We start from the raw sequence: 16,506 nt of genomic DNA, 5'->3' as shown, positions 1-16,506 counted from the left end.
TTTGAGCCACCAGTGAGGCCCTATTTTTTTTAAAGATTTAATTTTTATGCATACAAGAACTGGGGTACAGGCCAGAGGTGTGGGGGGTGAGAGGATTCATCAGAGACAGAGTGGGGAACAGAACAGGCAGATTGACCGAAGTACACTGCTGAGGGGAGCAGGCAAGTCAGTAGAGGTCTGCTGTGCCATGTGGGTAGCTCCCTGGCTGGGAATCGAACTCATGCTGCAGTGGCTGTGGATAATTTCATAGGTTTTGTCTTAACCCCTTGTGCCACCAGGGAGGCCCCCTTCTTATTATTTTGCTTGCCTTCTGGGTGCTCTTATTCCCCTATCTTACTTGACAACAGTAATGCTATTGCCCAGCAGTATTTCTAAACAAAAAGTGGTCAAAACCCCTTCAGGACCCCATCTGTGAGCCCTCTGCTCCTACAAACTAAGCATACGTGTGTGTGTGTGTATGTGTATATGTGTGTATGATTCTGACATCCACTGATGTATGTATGGACAAATATGAGAAGTAGAATATTTCTATAGTCTCAAAGTATCTTCCCTGAAATAGCTGCTAATTATAATTATAGTAATTCCATATATTATATAATAAATAATTTATATTCTATTATAGTCTATCTATATTCCCTCTATATCCTATCTATCCCTACATATTCTCTCTCACTATATATATGGAGAGAGATTATTATATTAATATATCCTAATTATATATAACTATCACTGGAGATATCTGCAGACACTACCTTAACTAAGTAATCAAGATCAACATCACGAGCGATGAAACATCAACATCATGAAACTCTTGCTATTGTACTCTGAGGACACAAAATGTTTCACTGTTCTGAAAAAAAAAGGAAAGACTGAGGAACACAGATCCTGGGAGAGTAAGAAATAGTAAAAAATGTAGTGCAGGCAACCTGATAGGATCTACAAACAGAAAAAGACATTAGTTTAAAAGCTGTTAAAATTAGAATGAAGTTGAGTTATCACTGGTTCTAATAATTCTACTGTGGTTATATGAGATGTTACCATTAGGGAAAGTTGGGTCAAGAGGAGAGTGTATGCTGAAATTAATTCAGAATAAAAAATACATAAGTAAAGGGAAGTAAAACATAGTCTAAGATTCACAAAACAAGCATTCAAATGAAAGTGAACGATCCTTCGGTAACTCCTTTTGTAATTTCTACAGCAGAGCGGCTTTCAAGCAGCTGGCTGGATGTTCGTCACATTGAAAAATATGTAGACCAAGGGAAAAGTGGAACAAGAGAATTACTTTGGTCCTGGGCACAGAAAAACAAGACCATCGGGGACCTGCTACAGGTTCTTCAGGAGATGGGGCATCAGCGAGCTATCCAGTTAATTACAAACCATGGTGAATACTTCATTTTTGATTGGCTTTCAGTTCATTTGGTAGGATTTGTAATTGTAAATATAAATATTGCGTTTATCCAAGGCATTGACTGGCCACGCTGTATGTCAGTGACTCCTTGCCTGTGTTTTTTTTCCTGCAAGGGGTCTTACAGCTTCACTTTGTGTGTGTATGTGTGTGTGTATATGTATATATATATATATATATATATATATATATATATTACACTTTCTTTCCTTATTATCAAACTTATACAACACATTCCTAATTACCACTTTATAGTTTTGGATTAAAAAATATGTTTTGTGGACCCTCCCTGGTGGCACAAGGTGTTAAATCACAGCACTTGAAGCTATCTGCAGCCACTGCAGCATGAATTCAATCCCTGACCAGGGAGGTGACCCATATGGTCAGTGACCCACATGGTACAGTGTATTTCAGTAGAGCTGCCTGTTCTGCTCCCCAGTCTGTCTCTGGTGAATCCTCTCACACACACCCCACCCCTCTGGCCTGCACCCCAGCTCTTGTATGCATAAATAAATAAATCTTTAAAAATATATATATGTTTTGCTTTCACAAACTATACTTTTCAAAATGTTTCATTCATAACTAAGAGCTCTTTGTCCAAAACTCTGAAACTCCCTAAATCATAAATATAATCAAACAGTACTTGAGTAAAATATAAATAATGCTTTCATTTGTTCTATCGATTGATTGAAGTTTAAAATATGATTGCACCCCTCACCTGTATTTTAATGCAAATGACACCTTCTGTACAATCCTGGACTTTCTGTTATATTCACTGAGGTTTTCATGCCATGGCCTCTAACTTGCCTAACTTGTTACTATCCACTTCACAATAACCTCCTTCTCCCTCTCTCTTGTCTGTCTCTGATGCTATGTCACCCTTTACATTTAGAGTATCCTGATAAGTAGAGCTCCTGACTTTTTCTCCATTCATTCTTTGTCAATAAAATAATCTCTTAATGTTACCTATTCTTTTTATTCCACTTTAGATTTATTCTCATCAACGAGTGATATTGTGTCTTAGGTTATAGATTCAAGGCTCTTCAGTTGGAAACTCTTGAGTTATCTTCCTTTCTCTTTGGTTCCTTTTATTTAGGTATATATTTGTTTTTGTATTTTTGCACACGTTCTTTGGTAAGATATTTAGCACACTTGAGCCTCTACCTTGTCACTGAAAAAAAAAGCTCTGCACTTGCAAATAAGAAATCCTGAAAAACTTGTGCTAGTAAAACTCTAGCTTCAGATTGACTTTTTATAGTACATTTTTCATATTAATGGGACATTAGACAGTTCCAAATAGGCTTCTACCGTGATATTATCTGTTTAACAAAACTAATCACTTTTGTCTTTTGCTCACTGTTACTTCTCTTTTTTAGTACAACCAAATACTTCATTATGAAGCTTCACATGCAGTGCAGTGTGTCCTTGAAACCTATAAATTCCCTTTTCATTATCTGAGCCTTTTTTTTCCAGCCACTGTAACTACCCACATGACTTGCCGTTCATCATGTAACCTCATACCAATATGATAGGATACACAGGTACATTTTATACTTCAGTGTTCTGGAATAGATTTCAGAGCATGGTTCCACTCTTTGTTGTTTATACAGCAGTGAATGATGTGGACTGTTAGAAGACAGATAGATGTCCACATTCTTAGTTGACTCCTAATCTGTTGTACATGCAAAATTGCTTTCATTTTTCAAAATGTGAATTAACTGATTGGCAGAAAGATAATTATTTATGCCCTAGTAAGGAGATCTGAGATGAAGAACATCATGCCTTGCTCTAAGTCCTGCAGTAAGGAAAATGGTGTTACTTAATTGCATTTATTGAGTTGATGCTTTGAGATATATTAAACACATTAATTGTATAGCTTGTTATAAGCAGCAATGTGGTCACCCATTGCGCACAGTCAGTGTGTCTCTTTTGATAGCTACTTACTGAATTAGGAGTTGGAGCTCCTAATTAGAAATTTATAAAAGGATTTTCTCTGTTGCTATCAAGGGCAGAGATATATCAGCTATCCAAATAGTCCATTTTTGCCTATCATTTCACAAGTTGGTTAGTTTTATATGATAGCTTTCGTGTAGAGGAGCTTTTACCTTTCATATTCCAACCTGCAAAGATCTCTTTGTAGATTTCGATTTTCTTGCCAGTCCTGGAAGGAGACCTTGCTCTTCCTCCCAGGCATTGTTCCTGCAATTCATGGGGATGCCACTGGGTGGTCTTTTCACATCCCTAAAACATTTTCTCACATCTCAGGATATAACAAATTTATTCAAGAAACTAGAAATTTTACATGTAGCTACACTATCTCTGACATGCGTGGTCTTACATATCATATTTTGCTTTTTTTTTTTTAATGATCAGCAGTTGTTTTCCAGTTTTGACACGGAATCTACAGCTTTCTGCTGATGTCTTCGGAGAGCATTTTCAATTTGCCATCTTATATGACAATAAAGTATTATCTCACTTTTCATGAGCTGCAAAAGACAATCACTTCTAGTGCCTTTTAAGCCCCCCAAATTCAAATTTTGTTCAAAACAATCACTACTTCAGGGTGTTGGTTATTACTTTTTCTTGACCAATTGCCTTGGCTAGAACCTCTAGTATACTGTTGACTAGAAATGTCCAGTCCAGACATGCTTTCCTTGTCTTAATATAAAGGGAAGGGGGAAGGGGGCATCCCTGGTGGCACAAGGGGTTAAGACACAACCTATGAAGCTATCTACAGCCACTGCAGCACGTGTTCGATCCCCCACCAGGGAGCTACCCACATGGGGCAGCAGATTTCTCCCCTGGCTCACCCGCTGCTCCCCTCAACAGTGTATTTCAATCTGCCTGTTCTGTTCTCTGCTCTGTCTCTGGTGAATCCTCTCACCCCCCCACCTCTGGCCTGTACCCCAGTTCTTATATGCATAAATAAATAAATCTTTAAAAAAATATATAAAAGGGAAAACTTCCAGTCTTTCATAATTATGCATGATGTTAACTGTAGCTTTTTCATAGGAGTCAATTGAGAAAATTGAGAAAATTCTTTTATATTCTGAGAGTTTTTATCATGATAGGTTATTGAATTTTATGGATTTTGTTCTTCATCCTATCAAGGTAGTGTATTATATTAATTAATTTTATGATATTAAACTAATCTTGGATTGCTGGGGTAAGCCCACTTGACCATGATATACCTAGTGCTTATTTGTTCGTGGATTTGGTTTACAAGTATTTTATTGAGGATTTTTGCATCTACATTCATAAGGGATATTGGTCTGTATTTTTCTTATGATGTTTCGTCTGCAACTGATATTAGGGTAATACTGGTTTCATGGAATTATTGGAATTTGTTCTTGCCTCTTCTTTGTTGGAAGGAGTTGTGAAGAACTGGTGTTAAATCTTCTTTAAGTGTTCAGTAAAAACTCACCTGTGAAGCCACCTGTGTGGGGGTTTTCCTTTGTGGGAAATTTTTAAATATTACTTCCTTCTCACTCTCACTCAGGGTTATAGGTCCATTCTGATTGTATAATTCTTCATGGACTAATTTCAGTATTTTATGTCTTTGTAAGAATCTGTTCATGTCATGTGAGTTATATAAATTTTTGACATACAGTTGTTCGAAGTATTCTTTTTTAATTGTTTTTGTTTCTTAAGGTTGGTAGTTATGTCTTATTTTTGTTCATGGTTTTAGCATTTTGAATCTCTTTGTTGGTCAGTCAAGCTATAAGATTGTCAATTTTGTTGATTTTTCAAGACTCAGTTTCAGGTTCATTGGTTTTCTCTTTTGTTTTTCAAATATTCTCTATTTCATTTATTTCCGCTCTAATCTTCCTTCCTTCCGTTTCCTTAAATTTAGCTTGCTCTTCTTTTTCTAGTACCTTTTAGTGAAAAATTAAGTTACGATCAAGATGTTTCTTCTTTTTTAAGGTGAGTATTTATACCTATAATTTCTCTTTAAGCACTAATTTTACTCCATGTCTTAATTTTTGGCATGTTGTGTTTTTCTTTTCATTCATCTCAAAATGCTGTCTAATTTCCCTTGTGATTTCTTCTTTGACTCATTAGTTATTTATGAATTTGTTATTTAACTTCCATGTATTTGTGAATTTTCCAGATATCTACTTTAATTCCATTGCTAACAGAGATTTTGCTTTGTCTGATTTTAATCCTATGAGACTAGAGAATGTTTAATGTTTAAATGTTTAATGTTTAAATATACATGTATTATTCTATTCTGGCAGGAATAATCAATTGGTGTCGGTTTATAGTGTTTGGGAAAGTTTTTATCAATTATGTTCCTTTGTTTCTTTTCTAAGCAAAATAATTTAAGAAATGTTAGAACATAAGTTAGAAAAGTTAGAAGATAAAATAATTTTTTTCTAAAATCTAAATCAAAATGTCAGAAATGACATAAAAATATAACAGGGTTTAATTTTTTTTAAGATCTATTTTTTGTTTATTTATGCATATAAGAACTGGGGAATAGGCCAGAGGTGTGGGGGTTAGAGGATTCACCAAAGACAGAGTGGGGAGCAGAACAGGCGGATCTACTGAAATTCACTGCTAAAGGGAGCAGTGGGCGAGACAGGAGAGGTCTGGTCTACTGCATCATGTTGGTTAGCTCGTTGGCCAGACTCGAAGTCATGTCACAATGACTGAATATAATTGATAGCACTAAGACTTTAACCCCTGAGCCACCAGCAAGGCCCTATAACAGGGTTTTAATTTTTTAAATTTATTTATTTATACAAGAAACGGGGTACAGGCCAGATGCGTGGGAGGGTGAGAGAATTCACCAGAGACAGAGCAGGGAACAGAACAGGCAGACTGACAAACTACACTGCTGAGGGGAGCAGCAGGCGCAACAGGAAAGGTCTGCTGTGCCATGTGGGTAGCTCCCTGGGTGAATCCTCTCACCCCCCCACACCTCTGGCCTGTACCCCAGCTCTTGTATGCATACATAAATAAATCTTTAAAAATAAATAAATAAAAATCCACACACCCCTCTAATATCTTATGACCCAAAATAAACTAACCCAGGGATATATAATTCTAAATTTGTAAAAATTTAGAATGTATGTGCAAAAAATGGTAGTGTTGCTTTTCCCTTTTAATTTTGTACTTCATATTTTAATATTTTTAATTATATCTAGCAATTTAACATAGACATTTTTAAAAGATTTATTTATTTTTGCATACAAGAACTGGGGTACAGGCCAAAGGTACAAGTGGTGAGAGGATTCACCAGAGACAGAGTGGGGAACAGAACAGGCAGACTGACTGAAATACACTGCTGAGGGGAGCCGTGGGGCCAGACAGGAGAGGTCTGCTGTGCCATGTGGGTAGCTCTCTGGCCCGCTGGGGATCGAACTTTTGCTGCAGAGGCTGTGGTTAGCTTCACAGTGCTGTGCTTAACACCCTGCACCACCAGGGAGGCCCAGCTGTTTATTCTTTAAGTCAACAAAAGTATGTTTCTATAATATTTGATCCTTAGAAAGTTTTTCTTTTTTTAAAAAAATATTTATTTATGCATACAAGAACTGGGGTACAGGCCAGAGGTGTGGGGGTTGAGAGAATTCACCAGAGACAGAGTTGGCAACAGAACAGTCACAGTGACGGAAATACACTGCTGAGGAGAGCAGCCGATGAGTCAGGAGAGTTCTGCTGTGCCATGTGGGTAGCTCCCTGGCTGGGGATTGAACTCGTGCTGCAATGGCCTCAGATAGTTTCATAGGTTGCCTCTCAACCCCTTGCACCAACAGGGAGGTCCCTTTAGAAAGTTTTTCCATTTGCAAGCATTCAGTGGGAATGAACTGAGCTTTAGAAGTAAACATTACTAGCAAGGTATTTACTTTCACTTGTCTAAGAAAAAAGAAAAAGTAGGTTTAGTAGGACATAGTTGGTTTTTTTGTTTCAATCTGTCTCTCCTTATTTCTCCTTCAGGAACAACTGTGAATCCTTCAAAACATAGCTTTCAAGAAGAAGGAGTTTCTAACATGTCACCTAAGGTAGTGTGTTTATATAGATAGTAACTCCTGAACTTTGTTGCATGTGTAATTGAGCATAACAAAAGACGACAACAGAAAAATGCTGAACCCATGGGTGCTTTTTTAAAAACAGAAAATCCTTTGCTCTTTCATTATTCATTGTTTAGTTTGGGATTCAGGAAATCAGAGATTTATAAATACTTGCAGAGTTAAGAGCGATAGCTGTGAGTTACGCATTTGTCTTAACTCACCTTTTCATTTCTCATTGTAGTTGATGTTTTTCATGTTCCTGTTAGTTTTTATTATAGCAAATTAACAGTGATCTTTTTTTTATAACATTAGAAGTCATTTAAATTGGCTTTAACTGACTATGATGTTGATACCTGAGTTTTTATAGTTGGTGTAGGTGCTTTATATGGGGAAGAATACTATTGAATAAATAAATTAAAATTCAAATAAATTTTCTTTCTACCAGCTTTTTTCTAAATTAGATTCCATCCTATTGCACTCTGTAGTCCCAGGAGAAGATTTGGATTTCTTTTGAGGTTCTGTTCTTTCTAAACTTATGAAATGGAATTACTTTAGTATGCATTTCTTCTCTTAGGAAACAACCAATGTCACATCAGATGATGTTCTTATTCCTGAACGTAATAAAAAAGGTAAAAAAAAACTTTTTCTTTAAAGCATACTTTCTTTTAAGTGAATTTAGAGGAAGATATATCTAATAAACATATTAACTAATATACAGAATAAGGATCAAATTATTCTGGACATTGAAGTATCTGCTGTTGTGACTGACAGAGTTCTGATGGATAATGCTATATTATTTTTATGTTGAAATCCACTGACCAATAAAGAAAGAAAGCTCCCTTCACTTTTATTTGATTACCATTTAAATGTTTCCTACCAGTCTCTGCTGTAGATGATTCTTTAAAAAGCTGAAGCATCTTCCTGATTTACTCTGAGGAAGTAAATTAAGCATTTAGAGAATTTGGCTCATGAAAAAGTGTTCCTGTCCATCAGACTTGGAAAATATTGTTTAATCATATAAAGATTTCCATTTCTATAACTTTCAAATTGGTTTTCGGTTCATAGTAAGTCAACAGCAATATGTTAATCTAATGACAAGGGAACAGAAACTTGGAAAAGTTTGCCCAACTAAGCTCTCTGGCTGATCTCTTTGGAAAGGTGATAGAGTCACGGTGCTTCCAAGAGTGGTGGGCACCAGACCTGAGTAAAAGTGGAGAGCACATGGCGGGCTTCAGTTTTGGTTTTAACTTTCCATTAGACCCATGTGCTTCAGTAAGTAAGTCCTGGTTCTTTATATTGGTGGCAACAGTTCTTAAAAAGAGAGAAGGTAACTTATCTTTTCCCCCATTTTTCTTCCTAAGGAATACCATTTAAATCTTCCATCAGCTTTCAAAACGTTCTAGAGGGAACAAAAAATTTCCACAAAGACTTCTTAATCGGAGAAGGGGAGATGTTTGAGGTATACAGAATGGAACTCCAAAACCAAGCATATGCCATTAAATTATTTAAACAGGTATGGAAAGAATTGCTACCACAGGATACCAATTCCATGTATTTGCTCATACTTCATTTTAAAACATGTCATTTTTCATCAACAATGAAAGGTGTGTTTGAATATAAAATTTCATAAATGGAAATAAGATATATGATCTCAGTTGACTGGAGAAATAAATGAGAAATTAATGCCTGCCTGAACCAGGGCAGAGACAGTGGGGATGGCAAGGGGAGGACATGGCTATAAAATGAGGTGACATGAGCCAATCTAGTGAGGGCTGGAGAAGTGTGGAGAAGGAGGACTATAAGGTGATTCCTACTATGCTTAGACAGTAGAGCTTTTTTTTTCAAACAAAAATTATAACCTGATTTCTTCATTTCCCTGAATTGCATTTCACTCCACTAATTCTATATAAACATCTCAAAATTTCTTTGAAGATGAATGAACTAATAAAGAAATGAACTGATCTACTGGTAAACCATTCAACAAAAAGAATGTGTTTGTTCTAGCGTGGCCTAACTGAAGCCTGTTCCTTGGGACCAGTGTGTGTTCTGGCACTATTTGTGTGTTCTTCTTGGTTGAATCCTAGCACCATTCCCCAAAGGCTCATTCCATCTGTTTTCCTCTTCTTCCTGTACCTGCCAACTCACACTGCCTTTGGGGAGTTTTCTGTCCAAGAAGCTGACTTCAGAATGGGTATAAGTTCCCCCTAGATCCCTTTTCCTTCCTGTCCCAGAGAAAGTGATCATTTCCTTGAGAGCCTCCAACCCCCAGCATGGTTGTGGGGACCTCCTGAGTGTAGAGACAGCATCATCACATTATCGGTAGTATTGATTTTTTCATCCACCTCTCCCAATGGACTAGATGATTTTCTTTAAAGAGCTTGTATTTATCTTTGGATCCCAGGCCCTTGTTACAGGGCCTCATAAATGTTTGTTTAATGAATTGAATGAACCACATCTGCCCTTTTCAAGAATTTAGTTGCTAATCACTCTTAGTGAAAAGATAGTAGATAACAAAGGCACCGAAGACCTACAAACTCTACAAAGTCTTCTGTGTGTGTTTGTGTTTGTGTGTGTGTGTGTGTATAAAGTCACCTATTAAGAAAGTATAGGAAAAATGAGAAAATGTAATGAAACTTTAGCCACAGAGCATCTTTTACCAAAACAAACAATCAAAAAAACACAATATGGTTTTGTAACATTGTAGCATTAATTTCAATAACCTTTCATAGAGGCAGGGAAATGTGTTTTGTGTGTTAGATCATTGCATCCAAATCACCTGGAGATCTTAAAATGTAGATTCTGATTCAGCACACCTGGGCAGAAACCTGAGATTCAGCATTTCTCATGAGTTCCCAGTGAAGCTGATGTTTCTTGTCCATAAGCCACACTTTGAGCAGCAAGTATTAGATTAGCAGGATGAACACAATAACTGACCCCTTCACTTTTCAGATTAAGAAACCTATGACCTCAGGGAGGTCTAAGTGACTAACAGAAAACTCACAACACATGAGTAAAGTTAGAGACAGACTTGATACCCTGTCCTCCTGGCTCCCATACAACATTTTTTGGTCTTTGATTTTATATACAAATTTTCATAAAGGGATCCTTAAAAATGATTTGTTACTGTCATTAATTGTTTATGACTTCCAAAATTCCTAAATTTCTCACTCTGTGTTTCTGAGTGCAAAGATATGAAAACTCTGCCCCATCTAGGAATTTGCAAATGATAGGCCCTTACAGCTGATGGGACCTAGGAATATGCTTAATTCAATTCTCCATGGTGGAAGTTTACAATCTGAGATTCAGAAACGTGTAATGTCCTGAGGTATATGGAGGTATTGAGAATGGTGCTAGGTATACAGCAGGTCCTCAGTTTAATATCAGTGTCTTCATTAATTTGTTCAATAAATATTTATATGTCAGGCACTGGGCTAGCTTCTGAATTTTCTTTTTAAATAAAGCATTGGGATTTTCATTTGCTTAGTAAGCCCACCTTTTCTAAATTAATACAAAGGAAAAATTAAACCAACAGATGCAAAGGACACAAGTCATACCAGCCTGATCAGTGAAGTTTCTTCTAATCAGAACACAGTCATCACCAGTTGGATTCTTTGTGAGATTGAGTTATTGCATTTTCTTTAAATAACTGTAAATAAGCAAATATTAAAAATGAACAATGATATAAAAAATTAAAAAGTAAATAAATGAATAACGGTACTATTTTTGAATTTATGTTAATGTCAGAAAAATATGGTGAGTGAGTTTGATGGCAACATGATACATAGCATAAGCAGCTTTTAATTCAGTAGCAGTTTGGTTCTAAATCTATTTTGGGGTTAGTGGAGTTTTGAAAATCTGATGAAAGCTAAGGATCCTCTCCCCAGAGAAATGTTCATATGCATTTATACCAAGAAGTTCATCTAATTTCAGGGAGACTGAAATTAGAAGACTGAAATTCCTGGATTAAGAATTCCAGAAATAAAGGTCCTTCCCTTACTTTTCTTCTTATTTTTTTCTGTATGATACTTAGGCAAAAAATGTGCACTGGAAGAAACAATGGAAGAAGTTTTTATCTGAGCTTGAAGTTTTATTACTGTGAGTATATTTTGTCTGGAATTTCTGCCTTTGTGTCTGATTTTCATTTTCGTTCATCTTTGATTCCATAACAGTGCTTTGCATGGTTGACATTTAATAAATGTGGGGTGGATATTAGAATACTGGCTAAGTTTTTGACATCTGTTTTACTCTATTCCTTAGAATACATCTTAAAACAGGCCATTTACATAATTCCCTTGAACATATTTTAACAAGAAGCTGTCACAAAGAAGTGGGTTAAATCATGTGTGACTAACATAGTGGAATATAAAATAATTCTTAGAACATTAAAATTGTATATACTTTACCATTTCCCCCTTCCTTAGAGACATTCCAGTCAAGAAACTGTTTCATCCGTTAAACCCTCCTCAGAAAGTGTTTTAGACAAAGAAATCAAGTGCTTTTGATGTGCATATGATTTTCTGGGAATTCATTCATGAGCCTGAGATTCCTTGGAGACAAACCAAAATGACTTCATTTCATATATATATATTCGTATTTGCAGCTTGCATCCTGCCTCATTGAAGGTCCCTAACCGTATAGAGTTCACTCATCACCCTTCACATATAGAAAATGTTCTTTTCAAATGTTTTCTAAACCTCTGTGTAAAGGGGGAAAAAGGGATGGTAAGGAAACTGTATACTAAACCCTTCACCTTTTATACCTGAGACCAGAAATCAAAACATTAGCGGCTAATCATAAAAACTTAATGAGTATAGTTTGTTCAACAGAAATCGAAAACCAAAATTGTAATAGAGGGTTTGTGTTTAAACTTTATTTGCTTGTGGATCAGTAATAAGTTCAAACATTTCAGAATTTCAAAAGTGCATAAGAGTAAACCAAAAAAAGATTTTCTTCCACTACCATCCAACCGCCCAGCTGACTTAACACAAAGGCAATGGAGTTATCAATTTCTTGTATGTTTTTTCATATATGTATTTTTTTGCAATATATGTATTTTGTTTTCTCAGTTTCCTCTTTTCACACAAGAGGTACCATAAATATATTATGTAGTCCCCATAGAATTTCCTCCCCCAATTCACCCGTGCACCATCACCACAGTCCCCTGTGCTCCTCCCTCCCTGTGATCTGTCTCCTTCCTCCTCCCCAGCAGGATGTCTCTGGTTTATAATTGTCTGTTTGGGAGTTATGATTTTATATGAACTTTTGGGAGAGGTAGTTCAGGTTATAGAAGAGAAACAGATTCATAGAGATGAAATAACTTACCCAAGTTCACAAAGCTGATAGAAAGAAGACTCAAATTCAAACCCACATTTGTCTGTAGTTCAAGCCTGTGTTCTCTGCACTTCGTGGTCGCTTGCATCATGTTTTATCTGTAGTAGACACTCCGAAATACTTGTGGAATTGATTTTGAAAGGTATCAGGAGTCTACTGATCTTTATATATATAAAATCCCAGTGACAAAAATTTGTAGTGAAAGGAGGGTGATGGGTCCATAGACTCGAAACCAATGATCTTTCTCTGTGGCATCTTCATGTTCCTAATCTTGCTGGCTTCTAAAAAGTCCATTTTTCTGATCAATCAGTAATATTTTTAAATAAGCAAATGGTCATTTCCACTCTGAACAACAGAGCAGAGCACAGCTATGACTGTGTCTATTTATTGCTTTCAAAAAATTTCTATCTTTTTGACTTATTTTAATTTGCAAGCAAATTGACCATCTAGTGGTGTAGATCAACTATGTGAGCCACCCAAGACACCAGTTCAGTTCCTTACCAGTCCATTGTTTTTTATCTTATAGATATGGACTGAGGTGCAGGGATCTGATGTCCCAAAAGTTTCACACATATTGAAAAATAAAATCCTCTTCCCCAAAACTCAGTAAATGGTGTGTGTTAAAAATGTAAATAAGTAAAAAATAAAATCTCTCTGTGTGTTTGTATACACACATGCATACTTCCTTCCTAGAGGAAGGGCAATAAAGGGAATCAGAGGAATATATTTATGAAAGTTTTGCTACTGAAGAAGTGAATAATGGACTCCTTTATAAATTAGAACCATTTTTAACAGTAGCTTTATTTATTTTAATAGCCACAAGCATGCCTACAACATATGAGTAGTCCAGTAAATTGTTGTTGAATTGAATTGCATTATAGAATGTTTGAATTTCACATATTATATCTTTCATAGTTGTTACCTGGGTCTCCTTGGCTTTCACAGTGATGACAAATACATACAAGCAATAGTTTTTAAAGGAAAGGAACCTGAAAAATGTATCCAGTACTGACAGAATTCTGTAATTTAAAAAAGCAATGATATATTCTTTCACCATTAAACTCTACTAGTCACATGGATTTTAGATAAGAATACAAGCTTTAGCTGTGGGACTGATGCCTGTACAATACCTGACATAGTACTCATAAGTGATGCATGACCAGTATTCTACACTCTTGTTTTGGTGCCTTTACTTATACATGTATATCTGAAGCAATGAGATGAATAGTTTCAGTTGCATATTCTTTACTGAGTAACTATGTTATATTAGATTTTGTGTTGGTAAAATAAATTCATATCAAATTGTGTTCTCTATTTTTGCAACCTTCCCAATACCCCATATCTTAAGAAAACTTTACTCTCTTAAATTTTCTGTCTTATATTTGAGTATTTTATTTACATTTGACTGTAGACCTATTCCCCATCCCACCTTACCACTCCCCAATCAGAATGTTGTTCATTTCCTATTTGAATAAACAATTTGATGGATTTAAAAATCTTTTGTTTCAAGGTTTCATCATCCAAACATAATAGAGTTGGCTGCATATTTTACAGAGACTGAAAAGTTATGCCTGGTGTATCCATATATGAGGAATGGATCACTCTTTGACAGATTACAGTGTGTAGTAAGTCATATCTGTTTCTCTGCCCCATACTCTGACCCTCTGAAGCCCGGTGGGAATGGATGACACCTTCTGAGAGCTGGAGACCAATGCATGTTCACACGAAGGGATAGCAAATAGGTTTCCAAAGGAGGTAGAGGACTTCTCCATAAACTGATTTCTTTCAGAAGGCTGCATAAATACCCAAGTTACTGTGTGTTGATCAATATGACAAGCAGAAGAATTGCTGGATCTTTCTTCTGATTGGTTCCCTATCTCAAATTTTTTTACATTAGCTACTTCTGTTTCTCAGATATTTTGATTTGCATAACTTTGCACATAGTACCTTTTGATACCAAAGAGAAAAATAAAATGATACAGGTCCCCAAAAGAGGAGATTGAATAAATGCCATGATTTCTTATGTTTTTGAAAGATACATTTGGAAATTGTCTCCAAATGTTAAATTTCAGTTAGCATGATAATAAAAGCAAATCAGTTTCAATTATGCATACTGCTGTGCCAGAAATGATTTTTAAAATCTTTTTAAATCATCCTTTGTACATATTAACCATATTTTGATTAAACTAATATTAAATTTATTAGATATTTCCATTGTCTATAAAGAAGCTCAGAACCGTTCTCAAGAGTAGGAGCAAACCTATCCTAAATTTAAAATAAGTTACAGTAAATCAAAATGTTGATTGATCCATCCCATTCCACTTCACTACCAGCTTCAATCCTGGAATATATGTGTATTATTTTTATAACAAAGTTAACAGTTGGCATTTTTTAATTTTTTAAAAAGATTATTTATGCATACAAGAGCTGGGGTACAGGCCAAAGATGCGGGGGGTGGGGGGGTGAGAGGATTCACCAGAGACAGAGCCGTGAGCAGAACAGGCAGACTGAGTGAAATACGCTGCTGAGAGGAGCAGCGGGCGAGTCACGAGAGGTCTGCTGCACCATGTGGGTTGTTCCCTGGCCAGCCAGGGATAGAACTCATGCTGCAGAGGCTGCGGATTGCTTCATAGTGCAGTGTTTAATCCCCTGCGCCACCAGGGAGGCCCTATATTTCTTTTTTTTTTTTAAGATTTATTTATTTATGCATACAAGAATTGGGGTACAGGGCAGAGGGGCAGGGGATGAGAGGATTCACCAGAGACAGAGTGGGGAACAGAACAGGTGGATTGACAGAAATACACTGCTGAGGGGAGCAGCAGGCGAGACAGGAGAGGTCTGCTGCACCACGTGGGTCACCTCCCTGGCCAGGGATTTAACTCATGCTATAGTGGCTGTGGATAGCTTCATAGTGCTGAGACTTACCCTCTTGTGCCACCAGAGAGGCCCTGTACTGGTTTATTTCTAAGTAATCAATGCATGTATGGTTTTTACTCAGAAAGTACAACCAAACCAACTGCTATTGTCTTTCTAGGATAACACAGCTCCACTCTCTTGGCACATACGAATCAGTGTGTTAATAGGAACATCCAAAGCCATTCAGTACTTGCACAACACGGAACCATGCTCGGTCATCTGCGGCAGTATATCAAGGTAAATTATCCCGAAACTTCGGGTTACACCTACAAGTCCCTTTAGTCAACACAGGTGAATCAAACTTCACACTATTCACTGTATGTAGTTTCTCTGATACTATGTGTGTGTTAAGAGCTTTCATTTAAGTATTTAAAATCTTGCTTTTTTTTATTAATGAAAATGTGTACATCAAACTCAAACAGCTATATTTATGGTTGCCAAAAGGAAAGTTTATCTTATCTTTGAGGATTATTATTATTTTTTATTTGTGCATACAAGAACTGGGGTATAGGCCAGACGTGGGGGGCACTGAGAGGATTTCACCAGAGACAGAGTGGGGAACAGAACAGGCAGATTCACTGAAATACACTGCTGAGGGGAGCAGTGGACACTGGGGATCAAACTCATGCTGCAGCGGCTGGCAATAGCTTGATTGCGCTGAGATTTTAACTCCCGAGCAACCAGGGAGTCCTCCCCCCTTTGAGGATTATTAATGAACAATATAAGATAGACAGTTCTGTATATCTTATTAATTATACCTTCTAGCAAGCTGTGAAATGAACCTGTACTAATCTCACTTTTTTTTTTTTAAACTGAGGTATAAGGAAAGGTTAAGTGTCT

At 36.5% G+C, this 16,506-nt stretch overlaps 1 protein-coding gene across 1 annotated transcript in view; it reads left to right on the top strand.

Moving 5' to 3' along the window:
- The window catches only part of IRAK3 (interleukin 1 receptor associated kinase 3), a gene marked incomplete at its 3' end in the record, with an annotated part of 47,537 nt that overhangs the window by 12,576 nt on the left and 18,455 nt on the right, over positions 1-16,506 (top strand). The window contains exons 2-8 of the mRNA XM_084255991.1: positions 1,199-1,381; positions 7,346-7,410; positions 7,994-8,048; positions 8,781-8,932; positions 11,450-11,514; positions 14,261-14,375; positions 15,785-15,903. Coding sequence (XP_084112117.1) covers positions 1,199-1,381; positions 7,346-7,410; positions 7,994-8,048; positions 8,781-8,932; positions 11,450-11,514; positions 14,261-14,375; positions 15,785-15,903 — 754 coding nt within the window. The remainder of the gene's footprint in view (positions 1-1,198; positions 1,382-7,345; positions 7,411-7,993; positions 8,049-8,780; positions 8,933-11,449; positions 11,515-14,260; positions 14,376-15,784; positions 15,904-16,506) is intronic.

Source organism: Talpa europaea (genome assembly GCF_964194135.1).
Source record: "Talpa europaea genome assembly, chromosome: 15".
Classification (NCBI taxonomy): Eukaryota; Metazoa; Chordata; class Mammalia; order Eulipotyphla; family Talpidae; genus Talpa; species Talpa europaea.
Note: the sequence above shows the minus strand (reverse complement) of the source record. Positions and strands in the feature narration are given on the sequence as shown.